At 50.3% G+C, this 13452-nt stretch overlaps 1 protein-coding gene across 1 annotated transcript; it reads right to left on the bottom strand.

The window, feature by feature from the left end:
- Positions 1-312: 312 nt before the first annotated feature.
- On the bottom strand, positions 313-11655 carry MLNR (motilin receptor). The gene is made up of 7 exons (XM_063101539.1): positions 10752-11655; positions 9626-9997; positions 9222-9322; positions 6979-7094; positions 4378-4544; positions 1538-1696; positions 313-437 (listed from the first exon to the last, which is right to left on the bottom strand). The coding sequence occupies exons 1-7, from the start codon at positions 11653-11655 to the stop codon at positions 313-315; spliced, it is 1944 nt and encodes a 647-aa protein (XP_062957609.1).
- Between the last annotated feature and the right edge of the window lie 1797 nt (positions 11656-13452).

Genomic DNA, 13452 nt, shown 5'->3' with positions numbered 1-13452 from the left:
AACATGACATCCAAACTGCAAGTACACGTATAGGTTTATGCAAAAGCCCTGATAGGCCACCAGCCACCCTGTATATTCTACCAAGGGCAAGAGCAGCAACTTTTCTATTTCAGCCCAATTATGGGCAGAAATTATATGGTGTAAATTGGAGGTCCTTCCATATAGCTTAAGATTTAGGGTAGAAGTAGGGAAGACAAAAACAAAATTCCCTAGAAATCCAAGTAATTCCATGTTGGTCTTGTACTCCGTGAAACCCTGAGATGAACTGGAGTCCTCGACACCTGTGCTTGCATCCAGGCCTGCCAGGATGTTTCAGGATGCTTCCAGCTGGCTCATCATCAACTTCCTGCTGTACTCATAGGCCAAAAATAATGCCCCGTTGGCAGGGAGCGCTCGAATCATAGTAGGTTTCAGTCCGGAATACAAGGCCATTATTCCTAAAAGATGAAACAGTGATCAAAGACTGTGACCCTCCCCTCCTTAGGGATGACCCACGTGGCTGCGCAGCATAGGTGCATTTACACTTACAACTCCAGACAACAGCAGTGAAAACCAATACATCATGGAAGGACTTATTCCCACGTTTCCCTAAATAGACTAATAGAAACAAGGACAGGTGCCAGGTCTTCTGGCAAAGCTGACTGATGCTCAGTTATATCAATTCCATGCCTGGTTCACTCCTGGTATATGGGTGGGACAGAGCTGAGGCCTGACATGGCCTGACAAAGGCAACCAGAGAGCTGGAGGTGGCAGCAGCTTTGCAGTTTCACAGGGCGGTGGCAAGAGCACCTTGGATAACGAAGGTGTAAGTATTTCATAAAACTATAAAATGTTAAGCAAATGTAAAGGGAGGTTACTATTAGTAATATACAAGATGTCTGTGCTCTGCTTGGGACATGAATTAAGCGGTTTCTGAGTTACTGTGCTCTCTCTTTTTAAAATTGAGTTTTAAGATGTCTAGTAGATGCTGGAAGGACAGGTCTTTACCCACTGGTAGCATAAAGTTGGCTTTATACAAGCATTACTTAGAAAGTCTTTATCCTCCTGTCTAACTCTAAAAATTGATAGCAAATGACCTTCAGAAATTGCTCCATCCACTTGTAATTCCAGAAGTCTTAGCACTAGGGCTGCACATTCTTTTAAATCCCTTAGTGGTGCTGTTAGAGATCATCTTCCGATAATATCTGTATTATGTAAAAACAGGTGGTGCTAACTTCAAAGCATTTGTCCCATTAGACAAAATTCACATTTTAAAACTTCCTTCCAGGCTATTTAGAACAAAGAATCCTGACAGCTCTCTGGCCAAAGGGTTAAGAACAAGAACTTCGAACATTGTTGGGAACAATAAAAATAAACTGAAGGAAGGGGTTTGGGAACAGAAGTCCACGCAGGTGGATTAACACGCAGGGTAGAGAAGGCTGTGAGGCGGAAGAATAGAGCAATTGCACAGCTCATCACACCTCGACAGGACAGGACCAGCAGCGAAGCGACCCATCACTCCCCAGACCTGCTCTGTTTCTGCAATCAGCACACTCACCTTCATTTCTCACGGCACTTAAAAAGGTTCCGATAAAGCCTGCCTGTCTTCCAGACATGGAAAGAACTTGAATTCTGGATTCGATACAATCCACTGGATATACAGCAAGCCAGAGGCAAATCCCACCAACTCCACCACTTAACATCAAAGGGGCAGGGCCTAGAGAAGAAAAACAGGCAAGGGTATGTTGTCTTAAGAACAGGCAATGTGACATTTCCAGAGGTCAACGCAGCAATGGCCGCAGGTAGGAGAAAATAAAAATGCTGATGCTGCAAGACACAGTTCTTTGAGGAAAACATCAAAGCTCTTGTTACTGAGCTCTAAGGAAACAAGCTTCTGTTTGGTAGTCCAGGCCCACCCCTGGGTCTCGCCAGGACAAGAAGCCCTAGTGAAGGTTACATTTAGGGTGGTCACTGAGGTGCTCTGTCCCTCCTGACCGTCTTCCAGAGAGCTGGCCTGCATGGAACCAGCAGGCCCCCAGCAGCAGGGCAATGCCTTCCCACAAGAGTGAGAGGCCTCTGAAACACAGGCCACATCTTTTACCAACTTTCTCACTGTTAAATATGTTCATATTTTACCATCCAACAACCCTGATTCTTCCTGTATTGTGAAAACCAAAATTGTCTTATTAAACATAGCAATTAAGTCTGGAGCTTGACTAGCCCCAGAAGAGATCCAACACAGTGAAAGATGTTTAAGAAAAACTGACTCAGGGCTGGCCTGTGAGCTCAGTTGATTAGAACAGCGAGGTCAAGGGTTCGGATCCCCATCCCGGCCAGCTGCAAAAACAAACCAAAAAACTCACTTATACAAGCCAAACATTACACACGTTTGTGTCAAGCAGCTCAACAGGATAAGCTAGAAAGAATTATCCTTTTCACTACTCTCAAAACACTAGCAACATTTATTACCAAGTTTTAAGCTTATTGCAAGATAATTTATAGGTGATTTCCCCATGGGAAAGTAATTTCTGTATTTCTGCTCCCCCTAAAATGGATCCAGAACCAGAGCAATTAAGAAATTTTATTCCAGTAAAGAACTTTGGGATGTACTGCTTCAGCCCCTGTCCTGAGGAAATTACCAAGCCTGGAGGAAGGGTGCTAGCAACTGCCAATTTTGCCATGTTACTTTCCAGCCTCCAGAAACTTCTTGGGGCCAGGTGGACCCCCTCCCTGGGGAAGTGGGGGAGCATGGTGATGCACAGAGCAGAGAATCCACAGAAAGCACACCTTCAGCGACTGGACACCGTCATACGTACCCAACTGCTGTCAATGCAAACAAATCTACCTAATTTGTCTTTTGATCTCCCTGATGCCAAAAGCAATCAGCTCAGTTCATAGCCACCAAAGAAGACATAGCCTGGTGCTTCTCAAAATAATGTGCAGTTATAAGTGACAGAAAACAGACTAATACGACCTGCAAACTAGACAGAAATGCAAATTCTCAGGCCCCAACCTAGACCTATAGAATCAGAACTTCTGAGGTAGGGCCTGGAAATCTGTGTTTTAAGAATTCCTGCAGTGTTTCTGATGCAAGCTAAAGTTTGGGAACCACTGGTTTAAATGATCACTTCTATGCTGTTGATTCCCAAATCTTTACTGCTAGCCCTGACTTCATACCCAAACTTCTCTGTAATATTCCAAAGAAAAATCAGCTCCATGGTCAAAAGGGGTTTATATTGCATTACAGCATTTCTTAAAATTATTTGACTATAGGGATCTATTTCCAGGAGTCTGTGGAAAATTCAACAACAGAATATTTCCAGCTGGATGGCTTCTTTGGAAACAGAAAGCAATCAAAATGGAATTCATTCTCCTAGTTACCTAGGCTTAAAATATTGGAGTTATGACTTCCTCTTTTCTGGTGTCCAATGAGCCTCTGAATTTTAGAAATTCAGTCACTATAGTGTTAAAAGCGAGACATGACCTGAGTTGATGGTGTTGTGAGGCACTCACACAGAGGAATCTAAGACCAACCGTTGTTTTTATAGCTCTTCTAATAGTTGACAGCTCTTTCTGGTGTTACAGCTCTTTTTGATGTTACAGTGCTTTATTGCTTGCAAGCAAGGAGAGCACTGGGGAGTGAAGACTCCTAGACCAGTGTCTCCCTGAACAAAGGAAACAGGCAGTCTTATACAGCCAAAATTCCCACCCTGACTTTTCGCCCAAGTTCCCATTCAGGTCTTCCCATGTAAATGAGAGATGCAGTCCTGCTAATTTGTATTGGCTGATTATGGGACACAGTTCATTGGTCAGCTCTGGAGCCTAATTTGCATCCAGACCTTCGGGCGGTGTGAGACTGTTATCTCCTATTAACACATGGATACAGGCAGGTGCAGGAAACAGGCAAGCCAGAGTTTGCAATTAAGACAGCCAAGCATAAAATTTCTAAAACAGTTTCTCCAGTGGAAGGGGGAAGGTCTAACAATCAGAAAATGCTCAGGGTTCCCCACTACAGATGGGTCAGGCAAGCTATTGTAGTGGCTCATTGGAGTCAAGGCTCAGGAGGCAGCCCCTTCACTCAGACCTCGAGACCAGCCCATGCACTCGAAAGGCAATTCAGGCTGACCTCAGCAACTAGCACTAGGCAGAAGTCCCAGATGACAGGGAGATAACTCCAGGGCTCCCAGCAGTTGGTCACAGGTGACATGAGGTCAAGGAATCAAGGGCAGAACTCAATCCCCACGAGGGCCACGAAGACCAGTGTAGGCTTATCCTAGAAGAATCAAGGAACAGGGCAAGGAATCAAAGATGCCTATTGAGGCAAAGATGCAAGTATTGAAATAAAAGAAAAATAGAATGTGTTTTGAAGACCCGAAGCCATGATGGAGGCCTGGTTACCAGAATAAGCACTGTCAAGGAAGGCTTGGGGCCAGGCCTGGGTCTGGCTGGCAGGTGGAAGGATCTCAGCATTGCAGGTGGGCGGGCTGGGCCCACAGGTGGAGGTTAAGGTACTGAAGAGCTGAGGGGCCAGAGAGTCATTATTAGACTGCAGTCCTGAGTTTCTGCTAGAATATAAACAACTTTCATGTGAATCCACTGCCCGAACCCAACTTTAGCATCTCTGTTCCTTTTCATTTATCCTAGAGTAAATGAAGAGAAGGGAAGGCAGTGAACTGAGAATGAAGGAATTTCTGTAAGGGAGGTCTTATAATGATGATTCGCAGTCCTGTCTGCACATGGAAATCACCTGGGGGGCTTTAAAAATGATGTTTGGGTCCAACCCCCGAGATTCTGATGCCACTGATTTAGTCTCCCAATTAATGCTTCTCAGGTTTTAATGTGCATAGGAGACACCTGGGACTCTTGTTAAAATGCAGATTCTGATTCAGTTGGTTTGGAGTGGGGCCTGGAAATCTGCATTTTAACAAGCTGCCAGGTGATGCTAACACTCCTGGTCTGTGGACCACATTTTCTGTAGTAGGGATCTATCGGAGAGATTCTTAGACCATCAGATTCAACATTGTCCAGGAGCTTGATAGAGATGCAAATTCTTGGGCCCCACTCCAGACCTACTAAATCCAAAACTCTGGGGTGAAGCCCCAAAATCTGTTTCAGTAGGTCCTCCAGGTGATTCTCATGCAGGCTGAAGTTCAGCTGCTGACCTAGAGAATTAGAGTGGGAAATAAAAAGCCTGAGGGAAGGGGGCTGGTATTCACTCTAAGGACAAAGTAATGAACCGTTGCGGGAGTGAGACAGGAGCAAAGAGCAAGCAGGTTCTGCCCTATTTGCGTTCCAATAGGAACAGGGGGAACAGGCATAACTATTACAGTGAAAATTTTCAGACTCATTACAACTTTGAAACTTCCATGAACTCACTTCTTAAATCTTGTTTATCCCCCTATCATCACAAGTGGTAGAAATCCTTAGAACATTTTCGAGACTTGCACACTTGCTGCAAGGAGGAGAGAAAGGAGGTGAAAAAGTGGCTCCTCCTGCTAGTGGCCTGCCTGAGCCCCGGGCGTGGGGTGGGGTTGGGGATGGAACAGAGAATGTGGGCAGCACCGAGGCACCTGGCCTTGGAATCAAGGGTAGGGAAAGGGTGCTGGTGGGCATCAGGAGGTACTGAAGCTGCTGTGACTGCTCCAGCATCCCCACTCCGCCCCACGAGTGTCCCAGGCGCAGGGGATGGTACATGATTGGTCCCGACTGGTCTCCCAGTGCCAGCTTTCCCCCACCCTCGCTGTCTGTTTTGCAGGCTGCGGTTTGGGTTACATCAGTGCCCTCCCGTCCCCCTCCTCCGCAGAGGCCCTTCCTCTGTGCCGATCAGCCCTGGTTCACTCCTATCTCATGCTTTTATTTGTGCTGCCGTGTGGCTCTGCTGACTCAGACTCTATCTCTATCTATCTACTGGGGCAAAGACTCCATCTACTGGGGCAAAGACCCCATCTCTGCACTCATAGCCAGTTGAGTTCAGTGCATGTTGTCCCCTGGGCAGGAGAAGCTAAGTGGTTTAAGACACGACCTCTGCCCTCGCGGAGCATGTTACAACCAGTGGAATCAGCCATGGCGATGGAACATGCCCTGAAAGATTCCCACAGCATGTCGTCTGTCTATCTGCCCACACTTAGATCTCCGGTCTGGCTGACACTTTTAGTCCTTATTAGACAGGTGCCCACTGTTCTTTAAGAAGTGTGTGTTGTTTTCCTAGGAAGGCAGCGAGTAAAGTCTGCTTCTCCCACCTCTTCAGCCTACACAGAGCCAGGGGCACGTGGGGCGACTGGCCGCAGAACAGCCCCAGGGTGTTCCACGAGGATACGACCGTGTTCCTGGGCTCCCAGGAGAGGAAACACTGGTTTGGAAGGCTGCTCAGAGCCGACCAGGGCCTCTGCAATATTTACAGTTCGGGATCTTTAGAAAGTCAGCTCACCATGAAAAATTGCATCACGTCTATGTTTAAGTAAAGCTACTTTTAAAACTCTAGACCTGTACAACAATGAACAGTTATATACACAATGAGTGCACACAGTGGCAAATGTTATTATGACGTGAGTAGAGGGGGTCAGGAGAGAGCCTGTTGGAACTTTTCAACACCATGAACATGCTGCTTGCATGTCTCCTAGAGAACCTGGCACAAGGGACTCTGAGATCCCAGGCAGTGGTGTGAACAGCCCTTTGAACATTCCTCCAGAAGTGGAAATGTCCCACATAGAAAAGAGGAAGAGTGTCTGTACGGATAGCATAAATCTGATATTCAACACTTCTGTCTGATATGAGTGCTTTTATTAACCGTGAGCTGAATCTGTGGTTAGTCTAAATGACACAATTACACGATTCAAACAAAAAATGCCATTAAAAGTTGATTGATTCTGATACCATGCCATGGACTGGTTTTTTCAGTGTATTTTGTCATACACTTCTGGCACTTTCAGCAGTTGCTTGGTCATTATTTGCCCAGTGAATGAATGAAATACAAACCCTCCTTCAAGGTTGGCAACTCACCTAACAAAGTGATTTGGCCTGCAGAAGGGAGAGGGCTCAGAGAAGTTGCTGGAATGCCAGCACGTACCTCTGTCCGGGGGGAGGGAGTGGCTGGGGCCCAGCTTCATGACACCACCCTGGGGAGGGGAGGAAGGGCCAGGACCGAAAGCTACAGCACTCCTGTGGAGAGCTCTGTCCATCTCCAGTGATCCCTGACTTGGCCACCCTCTTTTATAGCCAGTTGTCAGTGCAAGAACGGGCCACTCTGCTGGTGCAGAGAACAATTTTAGACTTAGAACAACTTTTTGAACATTTGTGAGTGACCGTGACTGTAAGAATATATTTTATTTTGTGAACCAGGAGAGACACCAAGCAAAACATAAGTGAAAAAAAAAGTTTCACAGCACGTTTCCCTTACTACCTGTGAGTCAGTGACATTCTCTATTCTGTTCTTGTCCACTCTGTTCCATTAAAGAGAAGTATGACTCATTACGATGATTTCACAGGGATCCTGCAGGAAGGGATGGGCTGTAGATCCTCCATCTCAGGAACCCCAAGGCAAAGGGAAAGGGGACCCCATGCTCACGCCTGGGAACATGCTTAGGTCCCAGGAAAGCGTGCTGTAAACTGTTGAGACCCGAACAAGAAAGCTCAATGGCAGAGGCCTTTGCTTCTACATCTAAAATACACAAGTATCAGTAAGGTTCTTCACTATGACCTTTCCTGGGGAGGAGGCTGCTTCTGACTGCTTCAGAGAGGGATTCCCATGACAGAAAGACTGTGGGTGGCAGCAGCTCCAGCGCCTCCCGACTCAGTGCTACCAAGCAGAGACATGGCCCATGGCTCTGAGACCCCTACGTAGGTGTCCCCCAAAGTGCGCCTCACTCTGTGAGGCTTTAATAAGTGTTTTTGGGGAGAGAGGAGGGGGAGTTGGTTCTGTGATAAACTAAGTCAAGGAAATTCTGGGTGAGATGACAACTTCTTGGAGCCTTGGACGCGTTATGTTGTGTTGTGACCAGGGGACGGGGTGCAGAATGTGGTGTTTTTCTACCATATTTGCCACAGAACCCTTTTTTCAAATAATCCCTGCAAATCTGCAGAGCACAGTTTGAAGAATGCATCCCCCAAAGACTGCTATCCGCTTCTTGCATTAGCTGGGACAAAAGGCAGACAGGGGACTTCTTCACTCCTGCACAAGTTGAAGACAGGGCCAGGGACTTAGGATACTTCTCTTGTATTTGGCTAATAAAATGAGAAAGCCATAGAACTTTGTCAGCATGTCGTATAGACCCTTGTTGTTTATGTATTTGTCACTTGTAGTTTTAACTATTCAAAAGTGACCACAAACATGACATGTCTGTGACATGAAGTAATTTAGAAACTCGCTGAAGCTGCCCAAGCCGTGAGCTGCGAAGCAAAGAGAGTCACAGAATGGCTGAGGAAGCTGGGCCAACTCTCCAGCTTCCAAGTCTCATTGTGACTTGACTTCTATTTGTTATTGTAACTCTCACGAGGTTATATTTTATAGCATTATATGCTTTGCTGGTATACGTGAATTTGAAGATTCATGAAGATCTCAGGACAAAATCCTCATAAATATCAAGAATCCACTGTCATTTAGGTTTGAACTTTATCAGTCTGAAAACTGGAAAAAGGTCCCATGTACAGATGAGCAAGTTGTGCCCTGTCCACCTCCAGGGGGCGCCATTTATACAGACTGAGCCCTTTGTAGTGGGACATAATAGCAGCCCTCTGAAAACACATGTGTTTTAAACTGTAAAAAACAAAACAAAGTTACGGAGTCGTTGGTCAGAACGTCCAACCCATTGTCCTTCACCCTTGACTAAATCCATTCACTTGGGTTTTCAGTAAGAGAGCACCTCAGAGTGCGAGGGGGTGAGGATCTTAAAGACTGGATGCAGGCTCGGGCCCACCCGCTCCTGTTCCCAGATCTAAGGCTCAGACCCATCACCAGTCAAACAGGAGTGATGACAATACTCCTGCCCCCAACCTGAGGCGAGACAAGGCATATGGTGCCCGGGGTTTGCCTCATGGCCAATGGCACAGGGAAAGCCCCACGGGCAGTCTCAGGAAGAAGTGGGTTACAACAGGGCGTTGTACCTGAACTTTATGATTTGCTCTGAGCCTGGAGACAGGTGGGACCCCTGAACACTGGAGCCTACCCGCAATTCCTTTTACTTGCTTCTAGAAGTTTTTGCTGCCATTTACAGGCATTAAATAATTTCTGGAATCAAAACTCTCACTGTCTTGGTTCCTTGCATACGCACCATTATACTGATGATATCTAAAACATAAAAACAAAATACGGCCCTGATCTCGGAGACGACGTTGAGGCAGTACCTCTCTGTATCACATAACCGTAAAACGAGCAATCACATTTCCAAGGAGTAGGAGAACGAAGACTGACAACGCCTTTCCAGAGCCCATTTGTGATGTGGGATTTCACGAGGCTAGCTAAAATGAACGTCCCTTAGGAGGTACGTGGAAGGGAAACTGGAAAGATCCATGCACTTACATTTCGTACCTTGGTTAAAAAAAAAAAAAATCACGCTGACAATTTCTTAGCCAACTTGTAAAATTTCAGCCACACTTTCCATTCTTCTTAACAGGTCCCTTCCCTCTTTTCAGTGGTTATTTCTCTACAGACCTGTTTTCCCGGAAGTCCCAGAACCGTGGGAGGTGGTGACCCTTGTCTTTACGTTAGTGCTCGTCTCTGCGTCGCCGGCTGTGTCTCCTCCAGCGTTTCCCCCAACGTCCCCCGCAGCGTCCCTGCTGCCACAGAAACCTCTTGGCCCGGACCGTCTTGTGAGCAGCAGTTTACAGGCCGCTGCTCTATACTTCTTTGAGATGAGGTTGTACAGGATCGGGTTGATGGATGCGCTCAGATAGAAAAGTTGCAGCGCAACAATGTTAAAGTACTGAGAGAAATGCATCGTCCGGGAATCTTCCGTATTTATGTAAATGATCCTGCCGACGTGGAAAGGCAACCAGCAAACTACAAATGCCAGAACCACCATCACTGCAAAACAAGACACAGGCACCGGAATTGGCAAAAGCATTCGAAATCAAATCTGCGATAATCAGTAAGAGCAAATAAGTCAGATTAAACCTTTACCTAGCCAGATCCCCACCCCAGGAAAACTACCGGGCTGCAGATTGCGTCGATACTTGCTTTAAAACTGCCCATTAGGCTCATATGTGTGTGACCACGGCTGGACAAAACCCAGAAGGAGCAATTCCTCTTAACAAGCCGTCGGCAGGCTTCCTTCTACAAACCCACTTCAAAGACACGGTCTCTCTTCTCTGTTATAAAGAATTCTGCGACAGGTCTGCGCAGGCTTTTACTTTCTGAAACGGACAGTGGTTCCCTTTAGCCTTCAGGATAGCATTAAACTACAATTTTAGCTTAATGCAATCTACAATCTACCCGTCTTTTCAAGGGCAGTGTGACTGTTCCACATCCGCCGCATCTATCAGAAACAGGACAACTGCATTAACAGCCTCCAGTTATCCACCCTGGATCCCAGCGGCTTTGGTATCCCACCCTCTGGGGCGCCCGGGGTCCCCCAGAACTCCTGGGGCGCAGGGGATGGTTTTCTTTAGAATCATGAAATACAGGCAGGTGGAGGCTGGAATGGAAATACAAAAGGAAATGTAGCTAGAGGAGGCGCCGAGGGCTGGGCGAGCAGGGGCAGGGGCCGCAGAGCTCGCGCGGCCCCCGTGGCGTTGCCGACCGCGGGCGGCGTGTTCGGAACAGAGGTGGCGCCACTTACGCAGGACGCGGACGTTCTGCCGGTGGCCCTTCTCCCGTCCGCGGGCGGCCGGGCCTCGCAGCGGCCCCCGGCGCCTCCACAGCTCCCGCCCGATGAGCCCGTAGAGGACGCTGAGGCACAGGAGGGGCAGGAAGAAGTAGGCGGTGGTGACCCCCAGCATGACGCGCAGGGCGCCCAGCTGCGAGCGGCTCGGCCGGCACTCGCGGCTGAACAGCGCCGCGGCCGCCGCGGCCTCGCGCCCCGACGGCGGGGACAGCGGTGGCGCCCGCGAGGGCCCGAGGCGGGGCGGCGGCGAGGCCGGGGGTGAGCGCGTGAGCTGTGCGGTGCCGTTCAGGTCCGCGATCGCGTAGACGTCTGGGTCCCGCTCGACGCCCACCAGGAAGAAAAAGGGCCCGGCGGAGAGCAGCGCCACAGCCCAGAGCGCGGCGATGAGCGCGCGGACGCGGCGCCGGGTGACGAGGGCGCGGGCGCGGAGCGGGCGACAGATGGCCAGGTAGCGCTCGACGCTGAGCGCCGTCATGTGCAGCAGCGTGGCGTAGGTGCAGCCCTCGCCCACGTACAGCGACAGGCGGCAGAGCAGCGGCCCGAACACCCAGGGCCGCGAGCGCCAGAGGCGGTACAGGTCGAGCGGCAGCCCGAGCAGGATCAGCAGGTCGGACACGGCCATGCTGCCCAGGTACAAGTTGGTGGTGGTCCGCATGTCGCGGTAGCGCCCGATCAGCAGCACGGTCACCACGTTGCCGCTCACCCCGACGGCGAACACGCCCAGGCACACGGCCGTCACCGGCACCAGCGCCCCCAGGGGGAAGGCCGAGCAGCGGCGCTCGTCGCACGGCGGCAGCTCGGCCCACGGCGGCTCCCGCGCGCCCTCGGGGCCGCCGCTGCCGTTCCAGGGGCCGCCCATGGGCCCCCGCTGCTCGGGCCGCCGCGCCGCGCGGGAGCCGCTCTGCAGGGCCCGCTCCAGGCGCTCCCCGGCGCGCAGTCCCCGCCTCTGGCCGCGGCACGCCCCGGCTCGGCCGCTCTCGCTCTGCGCTCCGTGCTGCTCCCGCGCGCCTCCCGCTCCACCCACCGCTACACTGGGTGGCCCAGCGCGGGAGCCCCGCCACGGCCGGGAAGCTGGTTCATGGACCCGGTGCAGGGCGGCCGCTTTTGACGGTCGGGTACACGGGGACCTTCCTAGTTACCCCGGCCGGCGGGTGGCTGCGTCCTGACGGGGGGCGGGGTGGGGTGGGGGCTCCCAGTGGTTACCAGGAAGCCGCAATGCTAAATGGCAGGAGAGGAGGCTAGGCCTGGCTCTAGGACCAAGAAGCTGTGTGACGCAGGACTAAGTAGTTGTGTGACCTTGCACCAGGCCAGTTCTCCTCTTGTGTAAATTCGCGAGTGGTGGTGGAAGGGGGTCGCGCACATCACTGAACCAGATGAGTTCAAGGAGTCCTGAAACACGCGGACGTGACATGTCTGCTCATGATAAAGAACAAGACTTGTAAGTGTACGTTACGTGTGCACTGGGATACTTTCACACGTCATATGTTCTCCTAAACTTAAGAAACCAGCCTATTTAACAACACTGGAAAGAACGAAAATTCGGGAGAAAGAACTATAACTGATGTGTGAGTCATTTCACTGTGAACTCGATGACAACAGCTGACACTTATGGAGTGCTTAGGGTGGGTGTGCCCTGCGCTTGCCACTTGGTCCTCACGTCCTTAGGAGCGCGGTTGGCACGTAAACAAAGCGGGCCTCGCTTGGGATCAAATTGCAATAAGGGGCGGGCCTCATCCCAGACCCCGCAGGCCTGATGTCCCACCACAGGGCCCAACTCCACCCCCTTAGGCAGTCTCCCCCCAGTCTGTCCTCACCCAAAGCTGCACAGTATTGCTCTTGAGCTCTTCTGCCAAGTCCTACCCTTCTTGTGTGGGTGTACACATGGCTAGCAGCTTTTTCACCCATCCCGTTTTGGCTTAAATCCTCAACATTTTCTCCCCAATTCCTTTCTCCTTTCTGGACCTGAAACCTGGCTCCACCTTGGAACATGCTTCCCCTGCAGGTCTCTCTCACATGCAGGGACCATGGGCTTGGAGAAGTACCTGTCACCTTCCTCATCATTGCTCTTTCCAGCTGTCCTAAAACCTCCCTTTGAGCCTCACTTCATCAGATGCCACCCTCTGCGGTCCCCTCCGCTTCACTACCTGCATTCCCAGAAAGTTTGGTGCCTCCCCATCTCTCTGGAGCGCTACACCTGGTAAAAGTCACACCCACTGGCTTGAGTCTTGCAATGCCTTAGCCTCTGTTGGCTTCCTTCTATCCATGATCCACCCCATCTCAGCCAGCGCTCCTGTGACATACCTTACACCTTACCATTCCCAGGACCCGCCAGCTCTCCGCCATCTCAGTTTTGGTCGTCCCTGTTTCTCACCTGCACCCCCTCTCTTTCGAGCTCACTTTCCCTAGTACCTCAGCTCCTGCAATCCTTCAGCGCCACTAGGACCTCCATCGGTTGCTCCACCTACCTTTTCCTTGTCCCTCACCTGCCCCACATCCTCACTTTCCTCCTCTGCCCAGCTTCGGTTCCATGTGCTATCACAGCCACTGCCATGCAGACACCCTGGACTCCCTTGCTGCTTTCTCCATTGTCTTTGTCTGCTTAGCCAGAGCACAGCCACCGCCCTGGTCAAGCTGAATTCTCTCCTACGCCCTGCCT

Source organism: Cynocephalus volans, chromosome 7, assembly GCF_027409185.1.
Source record: "Cynocephalus volans isolate mCynVol1 chromosome 7, mCynVol1.pri, whole genome shotgun sequence".
Classification (NCBI taxonomy): domain Eukaryota; kingdom Metazoa; phylum Chordata; class Mammalia; order Dermoptera; family Cynocephalidae; genus Cynocephalus; species Cynocephalus volans.
Note: the sequence above shows the minus strand (reverse complement) of the source record. Positions and strands in the feature narration are given on the sequence as shown.

What these genes read in the sequence shown, in the direction of transcription:
- MLNR (XM_063101539.1), bottom strand. Translation starts at nt 11,655, where the DNA reads ATGGGCGGCCCCTGGAACGGCAGCGGCGGCCCCGAGGGCGCGCGGGAG. An exon ending in GCAGAACGTCCGCGTCCTGC is followed by an intron (nt 9,998 to 10,751) that starts GTAAGTGGCGCC and finishes CTTGTTTTGCAG; the next exon opens with TGATGGTGGTTCTGGCATTT. An exon ending in CCTTGACAGTGCTTATTCTG is followed by an intron (nt 1,697 to 4,377) that starts GTAACCAGGCCT and finishes TTTCTTCTCTAG; the next exon opens with GCCCTGCCCCTTTGATGTTA.